This window comes from Eptesicus fuscus, chromosome 19 (genome assembly GCF_027574615.1).
Source record: "Eptesicus fuscus isolate TK198812 chromosome 19, DD_ASM_mEF_20220401, whole genome shotgun sequence".
Classification (NCBI taxonomy): Eukaryota; Metazoa; Chordata; class Mammalia; order Chiroptera; family Vespertilionidae; genus Eptesicus; species Eptesicus fuscus.
The window spans coordinates 48,251,090-48,278,161 of NC_072491.1; the positions used below are offsets into that span (position 1 = coordinate 48,251,090).

A 27,072-nucleotide genomic window follows, 5' to 3' on the forward strand; every position below is an offset into this window, starting at 1 on the left:
TACATTTAGTGTCAGTTGCTGGTCTAGTTTCATTTTTTTGTATGTACTTGTCCAGTTTTCCTGGCACCATTTATTGAGGAGACTGTCTTTACTCCATTGTATGCTCTTGCCTCCTTTGTCAAATATTAATTGAGCATAGTGGCTTGGGTTAATTTCTGGACTTTGTGTTCTGTTCCATTGATCTATATGCCTGTTCTTGTGCCAGTACCAGGCTGTTTTGATTACAGTGGCTTTGTAGTATCTGATATTGTGATTCCTCCAACTTTGTTCTTCTTTCTCAAGATTGCTGTGGCTATTTGGGGTCTTTTTTGGTTCCATATAAATTTTTGGAGTGTTTGTTCTAGATCTGTGAAATATGCCATTGGTATTTTCATAGGGATTACATTGAATCTATAGATTGCTTTGGGTGGTTTGGACATTTTAATGATGTTGATTCTATCAATCCTTGCACACTATGTTCTTCTACTTGTGTATATCTTTATCTCTTTTTTCAACATCATGTAATTTTCTGAGTACAGATCTTTTATCTACTTGGTTAAGTGTATTCCTAAGTATCTTAATTTTTTTGTTGCAGTGGTAAATGGGATTGTTTTTTTTCCTTTCTCTTTCTGAAAGTTCATTATTGGTGTATAAAAATGCCATTGATTTCTGGGTTTTAATTTTGTATCCTGCTATGTTGCTGAATTCATTTATTAAATCTAGTAAAAATTTTTTATGGAGTCTTTAGGGTTTTCTATGTACAATATCATGTCATCTGCAAATAATGACAGTTTTACTTCCTCCTTTCCAATTAAAGAATAAACTCAAAATGGATGAAAGACTTAAACGTAAATTGTGAAACCATAAAAATCCTAGACGAAAACATAGGGAGAAAAATTTCAGACATCTGTCATAGCAATATGTTTACAGATACATCCCATAGGGTAAAGGAAACTAAGGAAAAATAAACAAATGGGATTACATCAAAATAAAAAGCTTCTGCACAGCAAAAGAAACCATCAACAAAATGAAAAGGAGCTCACGGTATGAGAGAACATATTTGGCAATGATACATCCAGTAAGGAGTTATTTTCCAAAATATATAAGGAACCCATACAACAAAAGGAAGACAAACAATCCAATTAAAAAAATGGCAAAGGACCTAAATAGACACTTCTCCAAAGTGAATGTACAGAAAGCCAACAGACATATGAAAAAATGCTCAAAATCAATGAAAATCCTAGAGATGCAAATTAAAAGGACAATGAAATATCACCTCACACCTGTCAGAATAGCTACCATCAACAAATCAACAAACAACAAGTGCTGGCAAGGATGTGGAGAACAGGAACCCTAGTACACTGCTGGTGGGAATGCAGACTGGTGCAGCCATTGTGGAAAACAGTTTGGAGTTTCCTAAAAAAATTAAAAATGAAACTCCATTTGACCCAGTAATTCCACTTCTAGAAATATAGCCTAAGAAACCTAAAACACCTATCAGAAATAATATATTGCACCCTATGTTCATAGCAGCACAATTTACAATAGCTCAGTGCCCACCAGCAGGTGAGTGGATAAAAAAGGCACATTTTCACAATGGAATACTATGCAGCTGTAAAAAAGATCTCTTACCATTTGCAACAGCATGGATGGACCTGGAGAGTATTATGCTAAGCAAAATAAGCCAGTCAGAGAAAGGTAAGTATCACATGATCTCACTCATATGTGGGATCTAATGATCAAAATAAACTGATGAAAAAAATAGATCCAGAAACATAGAAGCATGGAACAGACTGAAGAATTTCAGAGGAAAAGTGGGATAGGAGGGGGGCTGGAGAGTGATTAACCAGGGAACTTATATGCATATATGCATAGCCCATGGACATAGACAATAGAGTGGTGAAGGCCTGGGAGGAGTGGATATGGGATAGAGGGGTCAATGGGAAAAACAAACAAACAAACAAACAAACAAACAAACAAACGGGACATCTGTAATACTTTCAATAGTAAAGATAAATTTTAAAAAAGAAAACATAAATCTATTTCTAACAATGAAAAAAAAGAAATGTACATTTGGAATTTATTAACCTATTATCCTATTAACTTTATGATCCTATTAACCGATGTCACTCCAATACATTTATGTATGTTTAGGTCATCCTTTTCACATTTCAAAACACTGATGGTATAATACTATTTATGTTGCCTAGTTTATGTAATTAAGAATCGAGTAGAAGTAACTTAAAAAACAAACAGGAATTCTCATCAGCAAAACTGAATATTAAAAGGAATCCTGAGATGGACTGTGTATTTTAAAGCTTTATTTGAAAATATATTTTTATTGATTTCCGAGAGAAGGGAGAGGGATAGAGAGATAAAAATATCAATGATAAGAGAGAATCACTGATTGGCTGCCTCCTGCACCCCCCACACTGGGATGGAGCCCGCAACCCAACATGTTCCCTGACCAGGAATTGAACCGTCATCTCCTGGTTCATAGGACACTCAACCACTGAGCCATGCTTGCCAGGCTGTACTGGGTATTTTATATGCAGTCAGAGAGCATTCAAATAGGAAGGTAATAAAAAACAAAACAAACAAAAAACAAAAATGGTAAGGTAATGATATAAAAATATCTATAGACAGGAAGAAACTCAGAAATAAATATATCTTCTCTAGATTTAAGATTTGTTTAAGGATAATTAATAGAAAATGAATATTTGACCCAGGGAAGAATTTACATAAAATACAGGCTAAACAGTAGTAAGCAAAGAACCTGAAACTTATGAGTAAGTTGAAATATATAGTAATTAATAAGTTTAAAACTAAATTCTTAAATGACTAAGCATAAAAAGTAATGAGAAAGAGGGGGAAAATAATAGTGTGCTAAGATTTTGCCTTTTTAGTGAGGTAGCATTATTAATTAATTTTAGAAATTCATATATTAATACATGTTTAAGTAGGCATGCTAAAAACATAAGGATAATCACTTAAACCAGTGGTGAGCAAACGCATTAGTCAACAGAGGCAAATATCAACAGTACTACGATTGAATTTTCTTTCGAGAGCCAAATTTTTTAAACTTAAACTTCTTCTAACGCCACTTCTTCAAAATAGACTCGCCCAGGCTGTGGTATTTTGTGGAAGAGCCACACTCAAGGGGCCAAAGAGCCGCATGTGGCTCGCGAGCTGCAGTTTGCCAACTACAGACTTAAGCAATAGAAAATGAAAAATTTATAAACCTACTAGAGAGAACAATATGGAACAAAAATTATCCATCTAATAAAAGGATGAAATATAACATTGTAAACTTATAACAACCTAGGTTGAACAGTACCAACTCGGTTTCAATACTATACAAACACTCAGCTCTTGTACATCTCCATCTCTTCCTCTTTATATTGCTACTAGAGGCCCGATGCACGAAATTCATGCAAGAGTAGGCCTTCCTTCTCCTGGCTGCCAGCACCGGCTTCCTCTGGCATCCGGGACCTGGGCTTCCTTGCAGTCGCCAGCAGGCACCTGGGACCTGGGACCCGGGCTTCCCTTGCAGCCCCGGCTTCGTCTGGAAGGACGACCAGAAGGATTTCTGGTCTAATTAGCATATTACGCTTTTATTATTATAGACTAGAGGCCCGGTGCACGAAATTCGTGCATGGAGGGGGGGGGTGTCCCTCAGCCCAGCCTGCACCATCTCCAATTTGGGACCCCTCAAGGGATGTCTGACTGCCTGTTGAGGCCCGATCCTGGGATTGGGCCTCAACGGGCAGTCAGACATCCCTCTCACAATCCAGGACTGCTGGCTCCCAACTGCTCGCCTGCCTGCCTTCCTGATTGCCCCTAACCGTTTCTGCCTGCCAGCCTGATCACCCCCTAACCACTCCCCTGCCAGCCTGATTGATGCCTAACTGCTCCTCTGCCAGCCTGTTTGCCCCTAACTGCCATCCCCTGCAGGCCTGGTCACCCCTAATTGCCCTCCCCTGCAGGCCTGGTCCCACTCAACTGCTCTCCACTGCAGGCCTGGGTCCCCCCAACTGCCCTTCCCTGCAGACCCGGTCACTCCCAACTTCCCTCCTATGCCAACCTGGTCATCCCTAACTGCCCTCCCCTGCAGGCTTGATTACCCCCAACTGCCCTCCCTTGCAGGCCTGGTCCCTCCCAACTGCCCTCCCCTGCTGGCCATCTTGTGTCCACATGGGGGCAGGATCATTGACCACATGGGGACAGCCATCTTGTGTGTTGCAGTGATGGTCAATCTGTATATTACTCTTTTTTTAGATAGGATAGAGGCCTGGTGCATGGGTGGAGGCCAGCTGGTTTGCCCTGAAGGGTGTCCCAGATCAGGGTGGGGGTTCCCTTGGGGTGTGGGGCGGCCTGGGAGAGGGGCCTGTGGTGGTTTGCAGGCCAGCCATGCCCCCCAGTGACCCAAGCGGAGGCCCTGGTATCTGGGATATATTTATCTTCTACAATTGAAACTTTGTAGCCTGGAGTGGAGCTAAGCCTCCTGCTTGCTCTGTGGCGGCAGCCATTTCTGTTGGGATTTATCTTCTATAATTGAAACTTTGTAGCCTGGAGCAGATGCCAAGGCAGGCCATGGCTTCAGAAGCTTGGCTTCCTCCATCGCCAGGGGCAACCCTAGCCTCCTGCTCTTTCCAGCTCCGTGGCTGCCACCATTTCTGTTTGGATTTATTTATCTTCTATCATTGAAACTTTGTAGCCTTGAGTGGAGGCCTAGACCGGCAAGGGCAGGCGGAAAGCTTGGCTTCCTCCATCGCCGGGGAAACCCAAGCCTCCCTCCTGCTCTCTGTGGCCACAGCCATCTTGGTTGGGTTTATTTGCATATTCACTCCTGATTGGCTGGTGGGCGTGGCTTGCGGGTATAGTGGAGGTAGTCAATTTGCATATTACTCTTTTATTAGACAGGATTGTCACAGATTACATCTTTATACATTGTGTGCCCATTAACAAAAATTTATGTTTAGTGGTCCATGCATTTGCATATTATATATGAAAAAGAGAGAAATTACAAATAATATGAAAAGTTCAATAACACAAGTGAAGATCACTGATGGCAGTCCCCTGGAGTTTAGCTACAAGAGACCTGCCATCCCCCTAGGAAGCAACATTTTAGCTTTTCAATGCCTAAATTCACAGTTCCCAATAGCTCTAACAAGTATCAGATGTTAACAGAATATCTACCAGTAGACCCAAACATATGAAGTGAAAACAGTGGTTTTACTGAAATTTTCCCATGGGCCACTACTGAAAATAAACATCCTTTTGCAATTTTTTAATGTAAAACTTCCTCGTTGCAATGTCCACCTTAAGCTGGTATTATCTGATGTTCATAGATCATTTAGTGTTAGGAACAACTTCTAGAAGAAAAAAACTCCAAGACGTAATCCTAACGACCTATATTTTCTCTTAAATAATCTGTGATTTTTAAAAGCTAAAAAATTTAACTTTTTGTTAAAATGAAAACAAAAACCAAGAAAATAGAACTTTTTTTCATAGTTAGATACTGTATCACTTTAGATACAGTAATCCTACTCATCTATCTCATCTTTTTGGGTCATTTTATACATGTTGTCTTGGCACTGGTACCGATATGCTTATTATTTCCCCTCCTTTCCATGTTAAGTTTGGACATAAAGCCAGCATTACCTTCTCCAAGAGATACAAATTACTATAAACATGTAGCCTTTGTATAATGTTTGTTTCACAAGAAAGATTTACATTCAAATGTTCAAATACATAAGAAGTCAAAACTTATATAAAAATTATCAAAGAATGATATTCCACTGGAAATTTTAATATAACAGGATTATTTTTTAAATCAGTGTGTGATTTTAAACAACACTATGATCTTTAGATTATTTTAATTATGAAGCACCAGTCTAACAAACATTAAGTCTATTCTTCAATATTTGGTTTGACTTTTACTTGAAAGGCAGGAAAGAAGTTAAAAACAAAACAATGTGTGCCAGCCAGTGTGGGTCAGTGGTTGAGTGTCAGCTTATGAACCAGGAGGTCTTTGATTCGTGGTCAGGGCACATGCCTGGGTTGCAAGGCTTGATCCTCGGTAGGGAGCGTGCAGGAGGCAGCCAATCAATGATTCTCTCTCATCACTGATGTTTCTATGTCTGTCTTCCTCTCCCTTCCTCTCAGAAATCAATAAAGATAAAAAACACACACAATGTGTGACAACAAAAGGATACAATTCACTACCCTTCGTGTGTACATTCTGATCAGGGTATGTGTCTGGCAAATGTGGCAGGACATGGAGGATGGTGAACTAAGTTGGATGCCTTTGCTGGGCCACCAGTCTACCTTCTGTAACAGCTTTCCCTAAACTAGGGGAAAAGGGACTAAAGATGACAATAATTCAGCTACTTTTGTCTTCAGAGAAACATTTCAGAAAATATTGCTGCTTTCCAGTAATCCAAATAAAAACCGTTCTTTCACATTCATATAAGCTTAACCAATGGACACAGACACTAGGGGGCGAGGGCATGTGTTGGGGGCTAGGAGTGGCTAGGAGAGGTCAATGGGGGAAAAAGGAAACATATGTAATACTTTAAACAATAAAGAATTTTTAAAAATAAAAATAAAATAAGAACCTTCCTTTCCCAATAGAGTGTTCTATTTCCCATTGTCATTCTTCAGTGGTTGAAGAGCATCTATAAAACATTTACCTCCAGAATATAGAGAGGCTTCCTTAGAGATCTAAACTCACAGTGTAGTGACAATAATAAGACGTTATTATTTTGAGAACAAGACCAGCTTAAGAAATATTAAAGTGTTTGTTTTCCATAACTAAGTGTTATTTCTACAGTCCTTAGTATTCTAGATGCCAAAATAAAAATCAAGCAGGCATTTACATTTTCTGTTGCCAGGGGAAAAGGTCTGAGGTCAGCTTGGAAAGGGAATAGAAATTTAGAACGCTGTTTTTATACCACTGACTTGTGTACAAGAGAAGTATGCAGAACAACCACCTGACCTGCTCACAGATCTCCCAAAGGCAAACAGCTGACCTTCAGTCCCATCAGAAAGTGTCCCAAGGTTCAGAACTAACACTCGGAACGTGATGCTGTGATTGGGGTTGGAATAACCTTACAGGCACCAGCATTTTCCTATTTTACTCTTTGGATTAATCTGACAAGATTATGTCCCTGAAGTACCTAGAGGTGACGTTTTTATCGACTAGAACAACTGAGTAAGTTCATAATTAATGGGAATTCATTTCAAAATATTTCTTTTAAATTGCCTCAACACATTCATGAATATTCTACACCTCATCAAGAGAAGCCCTACATAAAAAAATTACTCCATAATATGCTTAAGATTTTTGGTCAATCATACAGAAAACAGAAGCTTACTTAGCAGTCATTTATCAGACTAGTGTGATTTCTTCTTCTTCTGGTTATTTTTCTTCACCCAATAGAATGCAGAAGGGACTCTCCAGCATCACCATGCTCGCCTATGAGAGAGGTATGTCCCATGGGAAAACAACAGGAAACCCAGTGATTCTGCTCATATTTTATTTGTCAACGTGGCATTAATTTAACAGGATAGCACTACTGTTAAGTGAACACTACCTGTCTCCTTACTGTCAGCCCTCTGTCCTATAAGATTGTGGACAGAGAGTAAAAACTTCCCAAGCATTTTTATCTTTGTTGGGGTTGTAAGATAAGTAAACTATGTTCTTTTCTAGCTGCAAATAAGAGCGTACATATTCTTACCCTAATGTCTGATGCCTAAAAAATGAGCTGATTATCTGGTTTCAAGACCTTCCTGGAAAATATGAAGACCATCTGATCACACTGCTCTTGCAAAGCCCATTTCCATTCATGTCACAAGTCATACGAGCTCTGTACTCAAGACGTTCACAGTGTGGGAGGAAAGAACAGAAGTGTAACTTGGGGTGACTTTTCTGTTGGATGTGCTCTAACAGAGGCAGGTGAAGGCACCAGTGTGCCACGTAAGAGAGAGCAGCAAGTTTGCCTGGAACTAGGTAGAAGATGGCAAGGAAGGTAAAAACAGGAGGAGCAGGAGAGGTACAAATTTTGTATGTGGACCAGGGCGGTGTGAAAGATACTCCAGGAAGGAAGAACAGTGCCCATAAGAGGAGAAAACACAGTGTGAACCTCAGTGACAATAATAAGCCATTATCATTTTGAGAACAAGACCAGCTTAAGGCCATCTCTGATTTGACTTTTGTCTTGTTCATCGTTATGTTAAAAACAACAAAAAAAAAAAAATGAGAAAAATTAGGAAAATTTTCTTTATTCTAGCTGGGACACTATGATGTGAACTCCCAGGAGATGAAGAACATGACTGATCCTAAGACCTTTTAAACAAAAATGATCCTGTATTAATTTATGAAATATAACATTTGTGTTCACGTTTATTATTTAACCTGATGGGTCCCAATGTGTTATTGTATCTGAAAGAATGAGGGCGCTAAGTGGAATGTCCTTAAAGAGAGACATGCGAGGCCAATGCAGTGACACCTTTAATGCCTTCTCTGTCCGTGAGCTCAGAGGCCAGCACCAGGTGGCCAGCAACGCAGGGGCTGTGCTCACGATCCATGCCTGGGAGACCATGGCCGGAAAGAAATTTTTTAAACAGTGAAACTTTTGTTTGCCCTTCCAATCTTTACTTTTGTGATAAAGAGTACAGGTGGGCCAATAGGGAGGCTGCATTAGGTAGGAAGCATTCTATTCACTCAATAATGTTTAATGTTTAACCATAAATTTATTGCTTTAACTGTAATGCTCTTAACAGGGATTCAAAGCTAGATCAAAACTGGCTTCAAGTAACCACTTATGTTATTAGGTCAAAATCACTCATTTTGAAACCAGTGATGTCTAGCTTCTCTGAAGTAAATAAACCTTGCCCTAGACAGTGTTCTCTGGCCCTAATAAATCACACTCGTTTAGAAAGAGGCCAATAATACTCTCATCTTAAGCACTTTACTTAATTTACCTTAACATGTGTGATCCGAGGAAGCAATGCTGTATGTGTTCCTTTGAAACCTGTAATATTGTTACATTATTTCACAATACTCTGTGGAGTTTTCACCTGACTTTTACATGATTTTCATATTCAATAACTGTGTGAAGTTGAAGCCTCTGAAACACAGTTATAATTACGTTTCTATGTCACAGAGAAATATATGTTGAAACAATCAGTTTCATAGTGGACTCTCTTATTCATTACTTATCCTCAGTAACCTGTGAAAAGGCAGGGCAGATCTCACCTGCCAGGCTACAAATGAACATAATGAGGCCCAACGAGATGATTAGAAATGCAGTGTTGGATCTTAAATTCTGGCTGGTGCAAGCTCAGTACTCTTTCAACCAAGCTCCCTCAAATATAAGGAATCAATATTTCTCTTTCGCCCTATGATTTGCAAATATTTTTTCACTTTCTATGGGTTGTCTTTTCACTCTCTTGATACTGACCTTTGATTCAAAAATGTTTTCAGTTTTAAGTTCAACATATTAAATTTAATTCATTTTTAATTGGTCTTGAATTGATTGGTAATTTTTGTATATGGCCTAACATTTCTCTTTTGCATGTGGCCATCCTATTTCCAATCATCTATTTCATCATATGTATAAGAGTTTATTTTTGGGCCCTCTATTCTATTCCATTGTTCTATATCTCTGTCCTTATGCCAGTACCACACTGTTTTCGTTTTTTTTATATATTTTATTGATTTTTTTACAGAGAGGAAGAGAGAGGGATAGAGAGTTAGAAACATCGAAGAGAGAAACATCGATCAGCTGCCTCTTGCACACCCGCTACTGGGGATGTGCCCACAACCAAGGTACATGCCCTTGACCGGAATCGAACCCTTGAGTCCGCAGGCCGACGCTCTATCCACTGAGCCAAACCGGTTTCGGCTTGTTTTTTTTTCTTTATTTTAATCCTCACCCGAGGATATTTTTCCCAATGATCTTTAGAGAGACGTAGAAAGAAAGGAGGACAGAGAGAGAGAAAGAGAGAGAGAAACATCAATGTGAGAGAGACACATCGACTGGTTCCCTCCCACATGTTCCCACAACCTGGGCTGGAGATCGAACCTGCAAATGAGGTATGTGCCCTTGACCAGGGATCGAACCCACGATCCTTTGGTTCACAGGCCCATACTGTTTTAATTAGTGTAGAATGTTTTGAAATCAGGAAGTGTGAGGCAACTTTACTGCTCTTTTCCCAGATTGTGTTGGCTATTTGGATTCCTTGATATTCCATATGAATTTCAGGATGGGTTTTCTCCTTCTAGAAGAAATAGTGTTTAAATTTTATAAGGATTTCAGTCACTCTGCAGATTGCTTTGGGAAGTATTATCATCTGAAAACTATTAAGAATTCTAATTCAGGAACATGGGAAGTCTTTCCATTTATTTGTTTTAGCAAATTTTCACTGTATTCTTGGTTAAATTTATTCCTAATTTTTTTCTTTCTGATGTATTGTAAATGAAATTGTTTCCAAAATTTTCCTTTTTGCATTATTCATTACTAGCATATAGAAATACAACTGATTTTTGCATATTGATTTATATCCTGCAATTTTGCTGAATTTATTAGTTTAAACTGCATGTGATTTTTAGGGTTTTCTCCACATTAAGATCATGTCATCTACACACAGAAATAATTTTATTTCTCCAAACTGGATGTCTTTGCTTTGTTTTACTTGTCTAACTGCCCTATTTAAAATTTTCATTATGTTGAATGTGTTTGTAAAAGGCAGGCATCCTTGTCTTGTTTCTGAGCTTAAAAAAAACAACTTTCAGTTTTTCATCGAGTGTGATATTAGGCTGTTGGTTTTTCATGAATGTCCTACATCAAGTTGAGGAGGTTCTTTTCTGTTCCTAGTTTGTTGACTGTTTTCATCAACTGAGATGATCTTAGTTTTCTCCTTTATTAATCATTGATCTACTTCAAATGCCGAACCATTCCTGCATTCTGGGAATAAATCCCACTTGGACATGGTGTATAATCCTTTTTGATATGCTGCTAAGAACTTTTATATGCATACTAGAAGCCCAGCACACGAAATTCGTGTGCAGGTACGGTCCCTAGGCCTGGCCTGTGATCAGGGCCATCTTCCCTGGCTGCCCACAGCCGGCCCCGCCCCCCGCCGCCACCTACCCCTGGCTCCCCTTTTGCCATAGGGTGATCTGTGCCTGATGGCCGGCGGGGAGCTGGGGGAGGGGAGAGAGGAAATGAGAGGTTGGCTGTTACTGCCCGCTCGCCGGCCCTGCCCCCACCACAGTTGCCTCTGTATGTGGGGCGTCCGGAGGGGCGGGGGCCTTGGCCTAGCGCTGCCCGCATCCCTAGCCACCCACCCCCCAGTTCTCTGTTCGCCATCAGGCGATCTCGGAGCCTGCCGGCTGGGGAAAGGAACCAAGAGATGGTCAGTGCACCTCATAGTGACTAGTCCAGCAGTCATTCTGATTGTTCTGCCTTTAGGGTCAACTTGCATATTACCCTTTTATTATATAGGATAGAGGCCTGGTGCATGGGTGGGGGCCGGCTGGCCTGCCCTGATGGGGGCCCCCAATCGGGGTGGGGGGTCCCCACTGGGGGCAGGGCCGACCTGGGCGAGGGGCCTGTGGTGGTTTGCAGGCCAGCCATGCCTCTGATTGGGGTGGAGGGTCCTCACTGAGGGCGGGGCGGCCTGGGTGAGGGGCCTCACCCCCATCAGGGTGGGAGAGGATGATCAGGAGTGGGGCCAGCCAGGGGGAGGGGCTGGGTTCGCTGGCCACAGTGGGCATCATAGCGACTGGTCATCAGGTTATTCCGGCGTTACGGACACTGGCTTTATATATATATAGATATGCATAACCCATGGACATAGACAATAGTGTGGTGAAGGCCTGGGGAGGGGGTGGGAGCAGGGTGGAGGGGATCAATGGGGGAAAAAGGGAACATCTGTAATACTTCCAACAATAAAGATAAATTTTAAAAAAACATTTTAAAAATTCAGTTTGCTAATATTCTGTGGAGGATTTTTGCATCAATATTAATAAGGGATACTGGTCTCTAGTTTTTATTTTGGGGGTGGGGGCTATAATTTTTGTCTAGTTTTGGTACCAGAGAAATGCTGGCCTCATAGAATGAATTAGAAAGTGTTCTTTCCTTTTCAATTTTTGGGAAGAGCTTGAGAAGGAATGGTACTAGTTCTCCTTTCTATATTTGGAAGAATTCGTTGGTCATTGACTTTTCTTTGTTGAAAGATTTTTGCTTACTGAATTAATCTCCTTTCTAGTTATACGTCTCTTCAGATTTTCTTTTTCTTCATGAATAAGTTTGGGAGATTGTGTGTTTCTAAGAAATTGCCCATTTTACTTACGTTATCAAATTTCTTCCCATTCAACTGTTTATCCTATTCTTTTATAATCCTGTTTATTTCTGTAAAACCAGTAATTATGTCTCCTTTTTCATTTCTGATTGTAATAATGTGAGTCTTCTCACTTTGGGGGGGCAGTCTAGCTAAGTGTTTGTCAACTTTGTTGCTCTTTTCAAAGAGACAACATTGAGTTTAATTGACTTTCTCTAATGTTTTTCTATATAGTACTCTATTTTACTTATCTCCTCTCTAATTTTTATTACTTCCATCCTTCTGCTGGCATTGGATTTGGTTTGCCCTTCTTTTTTTTCCCTAGTATCTTAAGGTGTACAGATAAGTTATTGATTTGTGGTCTTCTTTTTTAATGTATATGTTTGCATCTATAAATTTCCAATGCCGCACTGCTTTTATATAATAAGTTTAGGGGTGTTTTGTTTTCATTTTTGTTTGTCTCATGTTATTTTCTATTTTCCCTTGTATTTCTTCTCAACCCATTGGTTATTTAAGAATACATTCTTAATTTCCATATGATGCATTTTCTAGTTTTCCTTTCGTTTGTAATTTCTAGTTTTTTTTTAAATATATTTTATTGATTTTTTACAGAGAGGAAGAGAGAAGGATAGAGAGTTAGAAACATCGATGAGAGAGAAACATCGATCAGCTGCCTCTTGCACACCCCCTACTGGGGATGTGCCCGCAACAAGGTACATGCCCTTGACCGGAATCGAACCTGGGACCCTTGAGTCTGCAGGCTGACGCTCTATCCACTGAGCCAAACCGGTTTCGGCTGTAATTTCTAGTTTTATTCCATTGAAAATATAAGAGGTATTTTGTAGTAAAACTTTTAAAATTTATATCCTGTGTATTCGTTTCCTAGTGTTACCATAACACCGATCCTTTGTTTTACTTGGTCAAATCTGCTTTGTAACCTCTTATTGAGTTTTAAATTATTGTACTTTTTAACTCCAGAATTTCTCTTTATATTATGATTTCTATATCTTGACTTACATTTTCATTTTCCTCATTAATTGCTCCTGATTTCCTTTCATTTTAATGTATATTTTCTTTTCACTCATTGTTCATGTTTAAGACAGTTGATTTCACATCTTTAACAAATAATTCCAATGTCTGAGCTGCCTCCGTGATTGTTGCTGTCAAATTATTATTTTTTCCTGTGAATAGGCCATTCTTTTCTCCTATATATGTATATTTTATAATTTTTGCTGAGAATTGGATATTTGAGTATTGTTTTGTGGTAACTCTAGAAATTTAAGTATTCTATTCCTCAGGGATTTCTGACTCTTATTTTATTAAAGGCTGAATTAATCCATTTATAACTTTTATTTCTTTTTTTTCCCCCCATTTATAACTTTTCATGCTATTTTTTTCAAGGTGTGTGTTCCTTGTCATATGTGGTGATTGACATTTCTACTTTACTGTCTCTGTGGTCAACTGATAAAGATTTTCTTAAATGCTTGGCTCCCAAAACAGGGAAGGTATATAAGTATTATTTATTCAAGTCTCCTGGAAACCACTTAAGCCTGTGGGAGTTTAAAAATGTCCACTAGCCTCTGCATTAGTCCCCCCAGTGCCCAAAAGCAGCCCTGAGGAATCCACAGAACCCTAATATATTGCCCACCCTAGCTCCAGCATTCTGAACCAAGATTGTGGGGCTGGGGAATGTGGGAAGATAGCTGCTATCACTTTAAAGGCTGAAATTCCCCCAAACTTACTCTTAATCAAGGTCTTCCCCACACTGCAAGTATTCAACTAGACTCCAGAGTTCTAAAATAGTTCTAAAACAGACAGTTCCTGCCAGTGCAGTAGTGGCTTCGATGGAGGTATGACTTCTGGAACTTCTTTCTCTGCCTTCTTTAGAGATATTACTCCCCTTAATTTATTGACCCCACTCTTAGATAAGAATGTTTGCTAATATTTTTAAAAAATATAATTTTAATTCATTTTTAGAGAAAGAGGAAGGGAGAGGGATAGAGAGAGAGAAACATCGACGAGAGAGAAACATCATGGATCAGTTGTCTCCTACTAGCCCCCTACTGGGGATCAAGCCTGCAACCTGGGCATAAGCCCTGACTGGGAATCGACTGGTGACCTCTTGGTTCATGGGTCGATGCTCAACCACTGAGCAACACGGGCCAGGCTAATGTTTTGTTTATAGGTTCGCCTCTGTTTCGGATTCCCTCTATTGTAAATCATATTGCACATTCATTCACAAGTTAGAGACCTTTGAGATCCCCTACAGTCCAGAAACTGACCCACATTTGACCAGCTTTCCCAAAGTTATGTGAGCACAGGAGCTTTTGGTCATATTCCTCTGAAGACCTCATGGAAAGGTGTTCTGTGGGTCACTAGCTGAAAGCCTGCCTTTCTTCCTCCTCATGTAAGCATGGATGCTTGATTTCCTTTTCTCCCTTCCTCCAATGTTTCAGTCTGTCCAGACTACCATTATGGTATATTTTGTCCTTTTTACACTGTATTAATTTTCTATTTATTTCCTCTCAAAACACCCTATCATTTTGGAGAGAAAATTTGGCATTTTGGCTGTCACAACAGAAAGATAATCCCACACAGCAAACAAAGCTCTATCTTTAGCATTGCTTTATTTCTAGCAATAAGAGTCAGCAATTTCTTCATTTCAAAGAATCCCAGGCGGCAAATATACAGCAGGAACAAACAGCTGTGAGCAAGCCTATGGGCTCTACTTTGGTCCTCTGGCACTTACCACACAGGCGTTACACTAAAAACTCAGATGGGTTGAGTTTCTCTTCTGGCATCACAGTTTCTCTCATGTTTACCCAGGGCTCTATCTAACTATTGCTGGTGTCGAGAAGACACTGTTGTCTATGCCCTCAAAATATGCCCCATGTCTCCCCATTTTACTACTCAGCATCCTAACTCAAGCCAAAACTTAGAGGAGTCTTCCTTTTCTTTCTTTCACATACCCTATCAAACCCATTAGCAAATCAGGTTGCCTCTTAACTCCAAAATATATGCTGAACCCACTGTTTACTATTCTAGTTGAAATCATCATCTTCCCTTACACTTGAGCTACCCCCAAAGCCCCTAAGGTGCCTTTACTCTGGCCTCCAACACATAGTTATCCTCCACAAACTTCAAACTGTGAATCGGATCACATCTCTTCTCCCCTAGGCAGCAGGGAGTACTTAACGCCAGCTCTTCTAACACTGTACACAGGTTCTCCATCCTCACTTGCTGCTGCTCCTGGTGCAGAATTTCCACTCCGTCCATACATCCCAGCATACACCCTTCATCAGGCCCTGCCGGCTTCTTGGTCTTTGCTCATTCTGTCTCCTCTATTTCAAATGCCTTTACAGTCCCTTCATGGTTCTTTTCAACTTAGCCTTCAAAGCTTAGAGAATCTCCACCTCCAGGAGGCTAACTCTGACACTCTGTATCATGCTTTCCTATTTTAGAAATATGTCTTGGAGATCATTTCGTAAGAGTATATTAGTATGTAAGTAGTTGCTACATTATTTTCATTGACTTCTAATGCAGAGATACCATTATTAGTCAATCAGCCTGTTGGGAGGGACATAAAGGTTACTTCAACGCAGTGGATACATCGTTTTCTATATTTGTGAGGAAGAGCTATAAGATAAATTTCTATAAATATATGTAGTTGGGTCAGAGGATGTCTCTTGAGTTTTAGCACACACTGTCATGTGGCACCAGTTTACATTCCCACTAACAGTGCATTAAGTCCCTGTTTCCCTCCTTTACCAACCCTCTGTATTGATATTGAGCAAACTGAAAACTGAAAAATGGTATTTATCATCTTAATTTGCAATTCTTTTACTATCATATGGATTTATATATCTTTCCCTGTGTTTAGAACCATTTGTATTTCATTTTCTAAAAAATACCTATTGGGGGACTATTGACCTTTCTTCCCTTGGACTATCGATCTTAGATTATCTAGAGGAATTATGAAGCTATAGGGACCTACATAATAATTCTAAAAGTTCAACTTTACCTGCTTATTTAAAGAAAAGATATAACCTCCCCCCTGCAATGTTTTTAAAGATAGTTCCCAAGATAACCATGCTTGAGTTCTCACAGTAAAAAATTCAACATAGCTTGAATACACATTTTTTACTGAGATAGAATAAACTAAATCATAAACAATTGTTGTATGTTGATAAAGAAGATGAAACTAGGACACACTGCAAAATCAAATACTGCCAATATCACTGGATTTAACCATAAATTTCCAGTAAGGACTTCCAATAACTTTCAAGAGTTGAATAAAGCAGCTGAAAGAACACAAGGAATTATAGTAACAAGATCCTGGATGGGAGAAGCACGGTTAGGACAAGGAGAAAACTGCTCATTCATTCCACATCAAAGTTCTGTTGAGTGCCTTCAGGCCCTAAGAAGTAAAGGAGACAGTTAAAAATCTAGCAGCAGGAGACACACAATAAGCAAATGAGCAAATAAAAAGTGGTAAACTGTAATATGTGTGATTGTGGAAAAAAAAAAAAGGAGGAAAGGAGAATAAAGGCTGTAGAAGAGGGTAGATTCCAACATTAGCTATGTGACCCAGGGCCTCTTTAGAAGGTGGCAGCTGAGTAAATGCCTAGAAGTTTTAAGAAAATAGCAACCCATGCAGTCAAGTGGAGGTGGTAGGACAAAGCATCCCAGCACAAGGAGCAGCAAAAACCCAGGCCCCAAAGTAAGAGTAGAGAGTGGCATGGAATTTGAGGAGCAGAGTGGAGTCCAGGGTGACCAAAATGGAACTGGGGAAGCTGAGAGGAACAGGAGATGAGATTCCAGAGCTCAGGAGGGGCTTTGACTCTTCATGAGGTGGAGTGTGAAGCCAAAAACCAGTATGATGGCTCACATATTCATAGCTTTGCTCCTCTAGTCATCTTGATCAGAAAGAGACAGAGGGTAAGGAAAGAGGCAGAAGGAACATTTAAGGGACTATTGCACTAATCCCCCAAAAAGTGATTACCTGGAAAGGATCACGGCCTAGAAGTAAAAAGAAATGCTGGACTTTGTATGGATTTGGAAGTGGAGCTGTTAGGAGGTTCCATGGATAGGAAGAGATGCAATCACCAAGGTGGTGAGGTGAGTAGAAAAGAGGTCTAGGACTGAGCCTGGCAGCAGTTCAGTGCTGAGAAGCCAGGGAAGGTATGAGGAGGAGCGCAGGGGAAACAGGGAAACAAACCAGGAGCAAGCACTGCAAAAGGAAACACGGCTCTCACAAAAGAGCACTGGAGAAGCAATGTGGACAACGGGGAGTGAGATGGGAGTGCGGGCCGAAAGCCTGAATGAAATGGGCTCAGGAAAGGAAGGAGGGGACCATTTGGACCCAGTGTTTCAACAACACCCCGAGGCATGTTGTTATAAGTAAAGAAGCAGACTATACCAAGAGGAAGAGGACATATGGTCAAGAAAAAATTTTTTAAAAAATTTTAAATGATAGAAAAATGATGCATGAATGTAGGAAGATGGGGAATTTCGGAGAAGAGAATTAATAGTGCTGTATTCTTGAGTAAGCTACACAGGATGACAGTTGGTCATTACAGCACTGACCACAATATTCTAGCTATGCCAACAGAAGAACAGATGAATTAATTGCATAAACTAATATAATGTAAAACTATATAGCAATGGAAATGAACATATAGCAACATGCAACAAAATTGATGAATCTCACAAGCATAATATTAAGAGAAAGTAGTCCAATGAAAGCGAATGCACATTGTATGACTACTGTATGATTCTATCAATATAAAGTTCTCAAACATTCAAAGGAGTCTACGCATCAGAAGTCAGAATCATGGTCACCTGGAGGAGCTGGGGGAGGGAGGAAATGGAAGGGGATAGGGTGGTCGCAGGTACAAACTGCAGTCTACTTCTTGACTGGATAGGAATTACTATTCACTTTGTGATTATTCCTTGAAATGTATATTTATGCTCTGCGTAAGGCCCTGCATATATCTTACAATGTTCAATAAAAATGTATTAAAATTAAAATAATAAAATAAAGCAAGTTATCCTCTGATATCTTCAGCCTTAATAGAAGAATTTAACTAGAGACTCATGATCACTTGCTACAGACACAATAAAAAGATGAAAGAAACTTTAAAAATTGGTGATAAAGTTAATAGTTTTTTAAATGAGGCTGCTGAATCTTTCCCTCAAAATAGCAATATTTTCTTCTTTTTGTGGTAAAAAATTAATATTCCATGCAGAAGAGAGCAAAAATGGTATCCTAAAAATAATTTTTCTAATCCATTAGTGACCATTTAAGCTCTTCAGATTAAACCCTACAAACAAGCCATCAGAGACAAATCAGTGCTCCTATTACATAAATTCCTGGCTCCTTCCCCTGGCATGTCTCTTTAATAAAGCGACAAAAATGTTCCTGATAACATTATTGAGACAAATGCTTTAGAGACAAACTCACAGTTGGTGACTCCGGGAGTCAGTTCTTGGCACTCACCAGGGAGGGTAGATGTGGATGATGTCCTGGGGCTGCCCCCTGAGATAGTGTGCAGTCTCCTTGGTGAAGAGAACCTTCAGGCCAGTCCCAGAGGCTTCACCTGGAGAAGAGCCATCAGCCTGCAGTCCCACTAACTGCTCACACATGGCAACTTGGATGGTGCATTCTTCATGCAGCTCTAGAATTTTCACAATTAACACACCAGATCTGCTACCTGGAAGGGAAAGAAAAAGCAAAAGAAAAAATAAAGTCTAAAAGACATGGTTCAAGTATGAATAAAGGGACATGAACAAAAGAATCACTCTCAGATACTTTTCTTCCCCTGGAAAAAATGTTCTGTACACTTTGCAGAATAAAAACAGACTCTAACATGCTCCTCTTTTTTTAAAGTCCAAAACAGCCTGCATGATGCATTTAAGAAATATAAAGTATAGATTTCTATCATAAGAAACAGTCTTATGCATACGGAAAACACAGACCCACTATTTCACACATCAAAGGAAGTATGGGCACCTCATTGATCCTTCTTTCTTATGTACTCCCTCATTACCTGCTTTGATTTTCTACTTTCAAATGATGCAGTATGACTGGTTGGCGGCAACTGTTTTGATGATCATAAAGGTTAAAAGTGGCAAATGCATATGGAATGCTAGGTGTTAGGGGTCTGGATTTAATGGGGTGAAATTCTAATTTGGATTCAGGTACTAGGCGTATTATTCAGCTAGACAAGTTATATAGCATTTCAACACCTCAGTTTTCTCATGTGTAAAATGGGAATCATGCCAATAGCCTCAATTAATATTTTTAAAGATTAAATGAGATAAATGAAGTTGACAGTGTGCATAGCCTATAACTCAGAAATCCTAGATATATATTCAGAAAGTTGTCACATGCACCAGGAGACCTAAACAAGGAAGCACATCTCAGCATTGTTTGTAAGAGCAGAAAACTGGACCCAGCACTTATCAATAGGAGGAGGATAAACTGTTGTGTGTTCATACAACAGAACACTGTACAGAAGTTAATGTAAGTGAACCAGAGCTGTATGTATCAGCATAGCGAGATCTCAAAAAGAAGATGGGGACACAAGATATGTAGAGTATGACACTTATGATGTCATTTTTTTAAAACACAGAAACCCATACAAGGTGGGGCAAAAGTAGGTTTACAGTTGGGAGTACATGAAACACAGAATTTATTATTGTATTATTATTTATTAATTTTGTATTGTTTTCTAGACAAATAACCGTAATCTACTTTTGCCCTACCCTGTATTGTTAGAATACATGTATAATAAAAGTACATAAATATGGACTAGTAGGATACATAGAAAACTCATGATAACCACTGATTCTAAAGAGAGAGAAAGAGGAATGTGATTAGGGAAGGAAACTCAGAAGATTTCCAACTTATCTGTCATATTGTTTCTGTTATAAAATATGTAAATCAAAAATATGAAAATATTAAAATGAGTTATTAATTCTTTGTGGTAAATACACTTATGTTTTTCTATTACTCTGTTTTTTAATTTAAAGAAGTGAATTAGAGATCCAAAATGGCAATGGAAGAGGTGAAAGCTACACTTGCCTCCTCCCCAGGACCAAACAGGAATTACAACTAAATTAGAGAACACTCATTCTGAATAACCAGCTGAAGATTGCTGAACAAAAGTCTTATAATAAAGGATTCACAGAAGAAGCCCCATCGAGACTGTTCCAAACGAGTTGCCAGGAGCCCGTCATAGGCAGCATCTTATACTGGCCTCCACCACAGTCCCACCCAGGCAGCCGAGAACCAACACACCCAGTGGCAAGATTCAGACATCAGAGCAGGATCCAATAAGCTTCACAAGCAGCAGATCCAAAGAGAGATCTCAGCAGGCAACAAACCCCACTGAGGTGAATTCCGCTTTGTGGGGTCAACACCTGCGTAGCTGTCCGCATGAAGTGGTCAGGATGCAGCCTCACAGTCAGTCAACCTGAGGGTCAATTCCATGCACGAATGACCCAATAGTACTCAAGACTCAATTACAACAGGGGGGCCCACATAATCCACACAAGGGACATTTCTGGAGCACCCAGCTCAGGTGATCAATGAGACTGCAAAATGGAACCCTACTAAATAAGGAAATCCCACAAAAACTCGGCATCACAGCGGATCTATCAAATACATAGAAATAAACACAAAGAGGCAGCCAAAATGGGGACAAAAAATGAAACAGGCTACAAATGAAAGAATAGAGAAATCTCCAGAAAGAGTTAAATGAAATGAAGGCAAGCAATTTATCAGACATATAGTTCAAAGTAATGATTACAAGAATGTTTAACTCAGCAGCAAAAAAGAAGACAAAGAAACCCTAAAAAAGGAGAGTCAGAAATAAATAATACATATCTAAAATGAAGAACACACTGGAAGGAATAAACACTTGGTAGAATAAAGCAGAGGATCAAATCAATTATTTAGAAGACAAGGGATAAAAAACAACTAAACAGAGCAAAAAAAAATTTTTTTTTTTAATGACGATAGTTAAAGGGAACTTTGGCACAACATGCAGTGTAAAAACATCTGCATCATAGGAATACCATAAAAAGGAGAGCAAGGGATCAAAAACGTATTTGAGAAAATAAGGACAGAAAAGGTCCCTAATTTAGTGAAGAAAAAAAGACAGAGAAGTCCAAGAATCACAGAGTCCCAAATACAATGGAACCAAACAGGCCCACAACAAGACACATCATAATTAAAGTGGCAAATATTAAAGAGAATTAGTTACCTAAAAGGGAGCTCCCATAAGTCTGTCAGTTGATTTCTTAACAGAAACATTTCAGGCCAGAAGGGGTTGGCATGAAATATTTAAAGTGATGGAAAGGAAGAACCTACCTGGTACAACCAAAACTACTTAGCAAGCAAGACTATCATTTAAAATTGAAGGAGAAATAAAGAGCTTCCCAGAAAAGAAAAGATAAAGAAGTCTGTTACCACCAAACCATTATAAGAAATGTTAAAGGGCTGCTTTAAGAAGTAGAAGAAAAAAAAAAAAAAGAAAGAAGTAGAAGAAGCCCTAGCTGGTTTGCTCAGTGGTTAGAGTATTGGCCCACGAACTCAAGGGTCACAGGTTCAATTTTGGTCAAGGGGACATACTTCGGTTGCAGGCTCAATCCCGGCCCCAGGTTGGGGAGTGTGAGGAAGCAACCAATTAATGTGTCTCTCCCCCTCCTTTCCATTCTTTCTAAAACTCAATGGAAAAAATATCATTGGTGAGGATGACAAAAAAAGAGAAGAAGAAGAAAAGAACCAGAGGAACATAGTTAAAAGAATAAAATGGCAATAAATATACACCTATTGCTCAGCTGGGGTGTGGCTTAGTGGCTGAGCATCAACCTGTGAGTCAGGAGGACACAGTTCAATTCTCAGTCAGGGCACATACCCTTTGTGGGTTGGATCCCCAGTGTGGAGCATGCAGGAGGCAGCTGATCAATGATTCTCTCTCACTACTGATGTTTCTATCTCTCTCACCCTCTCCTTTTCTCTTAAAATATATTTTAAAAAAATTCATACCTAGCAATAATCATTTTAAATGTAAATTGCTTAAATGTTCCAATCAAAAGACATGGGGTAAATTTAACTAAGGATGAAAAAGCCCTGTATTCAGAAAATTATAAGACACTAAAGAAACATATTGAGGAAGATACAATAAGTGGAAGCACATACTGTATTCACAGATAGGAAAAATTAACATCATTAAAATGTCTATACTACCCAAAGCAATCTATAGATTCAGTGCAATTCATATTAAGATACCAACTGTGTGTTTCATAGAAGTAGAACAAATATTACAAACATTTATATGGAACCACAAAAGACCCCGTATAGTCACAGCAATCTTGGAAAAAAAAAAGAACAAAGTGGAAGGAATCACACTATGCGATATCAAACTGTACTACAAGGCCATAGTAGGCAAACCAGCATGTAACTGGTATAAAACAGATATACAGATCAATGGAATGGAACAGAGAGCCCAGAAATAAACATACACTTTTACAGCCAATTAATATTTGAAAAAGGAGGCAAAATCATAAAATGAGGTGAAGCTTGTTGATTCAATAAATGGTGTTAGAAAAATTGGACAGATACATGCAAAAATATGAAACTAGATCACTCCACCTCCTGAATTCAAATGCCTGCAGGGAACAAGCAGGCAACATAAATGAGTGAAGCAGGCCTGGGTACCCCAGAAAGAGGCTAGTTAAAGTCTCAAAGTTAAAAAATAAATAAAAAGAAAAGAAAAAAAAAAACACCACACACAAGAATAAACTCAAGCCTAAACCGGTTTGGCTCAGTGGATAGAGCGTCGGTCTGCGGACTGGAGGGTCCCAGGTTCGATTCCGGTCCAAGGGCATGTGCATTGGTTGCGGGCACATCCCCCGGTGGGGGGTGTGCAGGAGGCAGCTGATCGATGTCTCTCTCTCATCGATGTTTCTATCTCTATCCCTCTCCCTTCCTCTCTGTGAAGAATCAATAAAATATATATATTTAAAAAAAAAAAAAAAGAATAAACTCAAAATGAATTAAAGATTTAAATGTCTGACTCGAAAGCATAAAAATCCTAGAAGAAAACACAGGCAGTAAAATCACTTGAACATTTCTTGCAGGAATATTTTTTCTGATATATCACCTCAAGCAAGGGAAAGAAAATAAAAATAAACAAATGGGATTATATCAAACTAAAAAGTTTTTGCACAGCAAAGAAAACCATCAACAAAATGAAAAGACAACTCACTGAATGGGAGAGAATATTCAATGACATATCTGATAATGGTTCTTTGAAAAGATAAACAAGACTGACAAACCTTTAAACACACTCATCAAGAAAGAGGACCCAAAAAAACCAAATCAGAAATGAAAGAGAAGAAGTAACAACTGACATCAAAGAAATACAAAAGATCTTAAGAAAATATTACGGACAACAATATACCAACAAATTGGACAATATTTAACTTGTTGCTGAATTAATGTATATATGAATGACTAGAGGCCCGGTGCACGAAATTCATGCACGGGGGTGGGGGGGGGGTGTCCCTCAGCCCAGCCTGCACCCTCTCCAATCTGGGACCCCTCAAGGGATGTCCCACTGCCCATTTAGGGCAGTCGGACATCCCTCTCACAATCCAGGACTGCTGGCTCCCAACTGCTCGCCTGCCTGCCTTTCTGATTGCCCCTAACTGCTTCTGCCTGCCAGCCTGATCACCCCCTAACCACTCCCCTGCCAGCCTGAGTGATGTCTAACTGCTCCCCTGCAAGCCTGTTTTCCCCTAACTGCCATCCCCTGCAGGCCTGGTCACCTCTAACTGGCCTCCCCTGCAGGCTTGATTGCCCCCAACTGCCCTCCCCTGCTGGCCTGATCGCCCACAACTGCCCTCCCCTGCTGGCCATCTTGTGGTGGCCATCTTGTGTCCACATGGGGGCAGGATCTTTGACCACATGGGGGCAGCTATATTGTGTGTTGGAGTGATGGTCAATCTGCAATTACTCTTTTATTAGATAGGATAGAGGCCTGGTGCAGGGGTGGGGACTGGCTGGTTTGCCCTGAAGGATATCCCCGATCAGGGTGGAGGTTCCCTTGGAGCATGGGGCAGCCTGGGCGAGGGGCCTGTGGTGGTTTGCAGGCCGGCCCCACCCCCCCCCCCCCCCCCCAGCGACCCAAGCAGAGGCCCTGGTATCTGGGATTAATTTATCTTCTACAATTGAAACTTTGTAGCCTGGAGCGGAGCCAAGCCTTCTGCTAGGTCAGTGGTGGCAGCCATTTCTGTTGAGATTTTTGTATCTTCTATAATTGAAACTTTGTAGCCTTAAGCGGAGGCCTGGGCTAGCCAGGGTGTGTGGAAAGCTTGGCTTCCTCCATTGCCGGAGGCAACCCTAGCCTCCTGCTCTTTCCAGCTCCGTGGCTGCCGCCATTTCTGTTTGGATTTATGTATCTTCTATCATTGAAACTTTGTAGCCTTGAGTGGAGGCCTAGGCTGGCAAGTGCAGGCTGAAAGCTTGGTTTCCTCCATTGCCGGGGAAACCCAAGCCTCCCTCCTGCTCTCTGTGGCCGTAGCCATCTTGGTTGGGTTTATTTGCATATTCGCTCCTGATTGGCTGGTGGGCGTGGCTTGTGTGCGTAGCAGAGTGATGGTTAATTTGCATATTACTCTTTTATTAGATAGGCTCTATTATTATCAGTTAACTGCTCTTAAAATGTCTTTGGTTTTAAATGACTAAGCAGCCACAAAAGAACTGAGTAAATGATGTAAAAACAAAATATATTTGTAACTGCTGGGTTAAATAACTTATTTTAAATATATAGGTAGCTAAGGTCCAATCATATATATGTCAACTGAAATCCTCCTAAGTGTCGAATTATGTTGCTGAATTAATGTATAGTGTGAGGAAAAATTTCATGAATACTTACACAAAAAATACAATACAAGAAATGAATGAAAGCTGTACAGGAAAGTACCAAGTGAACCAAATTAGTATGTGGGGAGAGATATAGCGGAGAGAAACTTTTCATAACATACTGTTGTACTAACGTTAGGTTGATCCATTTAATTATCCAAATATTGATCACATAGCAATTTGGGATTTTCCCTCTATATTATTACTGTATCTCTCTTTATCTTCACAGATATCCCAAAAAGCTAATCCATTGTCTTACTTTAAAATGTATGTTCTTACTGGTACTGTTTTCTCTCATTCAGGCCAAATCATTAAGTGCTCAGAGAATGCAATTTAAATGTGAGTCACCTGATGCTCCAAAAAAAACAAACAAACAATACATTCCTAAATCAAATCCAAGTGAGGTTTTATCTATTCACCATTTGTATAACTGTTTCTTTAAAATATATTTTTATTGAATTTTTACAGAGAGGAAGGTAGAGGGATAGAGAGTTAGAAACATTAATGAGAGAGAAATATCAATCAGCTGCCTCCTGCACACCTCCCACTGGGGATGTGCCCGCAACCAAGGTACATGTCCTTGACCGGAATCAAACCTGGGACTTTCAGTCTGCAGGCTGACGCTCTATCCACTGAGCCAAACAGGTCAAGGCTGTATAACTGTTTTTTAACATGCACTGAAAGGTGAATTGTATATATTTGTACACTAGAGGCCCGGTGCACGAAATTCATGCACTTGGGGAGGGGGGCCCCTCAGCCCAGCCTGTGCTCTCTTGCAATCTGGGAGCCCTCGGGGGATGTCTGACTAATAGTCTAGGCCCACTCCTCACGGGCCTAAGTCGTCAGTCAGACATCCTTAGTGCCTGTCACCACCTCTGCACTTGCCAGCCATGAGCCTGGCTTCTGACTGAGCGGTGCTCCCCTGTGGGAGCACACTGACCACCTGTGTTGTGCGTCTGCACCCTGCTGGTCAGTGCACGTCATAACGACCAGTTGTTCCACTGTTCGGTCAATTTGCATATTAGCCTTTTATTATATAGGATATCTATACTATCTTTTCTTTTTGAGAAGTTACAACTAAGCCTAGTTTTATCAATATTCCCAAAAACCTGGCAAATTTCCCTCTTATGTTCCAGTGAATATTCAATAAGTGAGTTTCATTAATTATATTATTGCATTATTATTAATGCTTGGTAAATCAAAATTTTAGTTTCTGAGTAAATTTTTTTAAGCTGCCATTAAATTCATTTCATAGATAATTTCACAATAAAATTCATAAAGCTCTAACTATAGGTCTAGATTATAACACATAAAAACTAAATTATGAAGAATTCACTTCTTTACCCTGTAAAAAGCATAATTACTTTTTGTTTAAAACGTATGCTCCCCCATAAAATTTTAAGTCATCTGGTAATGATGAGCAGACACATTTCTTAACCACAACTGCTTACTGAACTGTAAACAATTATGCTTTCACTTCTTGAATCCACATTTTTTCTTGCCTTTCACCCAGTTTAAAATATTCTTTGCCAAAAGCCACAATAATTCTAAGCATGAAACAAAAATTTGAAACCCAACCCTTAAAAATAAAAAAGGACTAGACAATACTGACCAGGAATGTTTATCATAGTCCACAGAAATGAGAACAATTAGAAATTAGTGCCACATGCTAGCTACCTGGGATCAGTATCAGTGCTATGACCAGGCGTGTCACTGTGAAATATTCTGGAGGGTGGCCTTCCTGCTTTGTAAAGGGTAAATGGCACTAGAAGGTCCCCTGTTTTAAGAACTTCAAGTAAGGAAAACAT

At 39.7% G+C, this 27,072-nt stretch overlaps 1 protein-coding gene across 2 annotated transcripts in view; it reads right to left on the reverse strand.

Annotated features, from left to right (window-relative positions):
- Positions 1-27,072, reverse strand: part of SPIDR (scaffold protein involved in DNA repair) — a 341,673-nt gene that overhangs the window by 185,454 nt on the left and 129,147 nt on the right. For both annotated transcript variants that reach the window (XM_054708421.1, XM_054708419.1), the window contains one exon: positions 18,830-19,043. In XM_054708421.1, the coding sequence (XP_054564396.1) occupies positions 18,830-19,043 (214 nt within the window). The remainder of the gene's footprint in view (positions 1-18,829; positions 19,044-27,072) is intronic.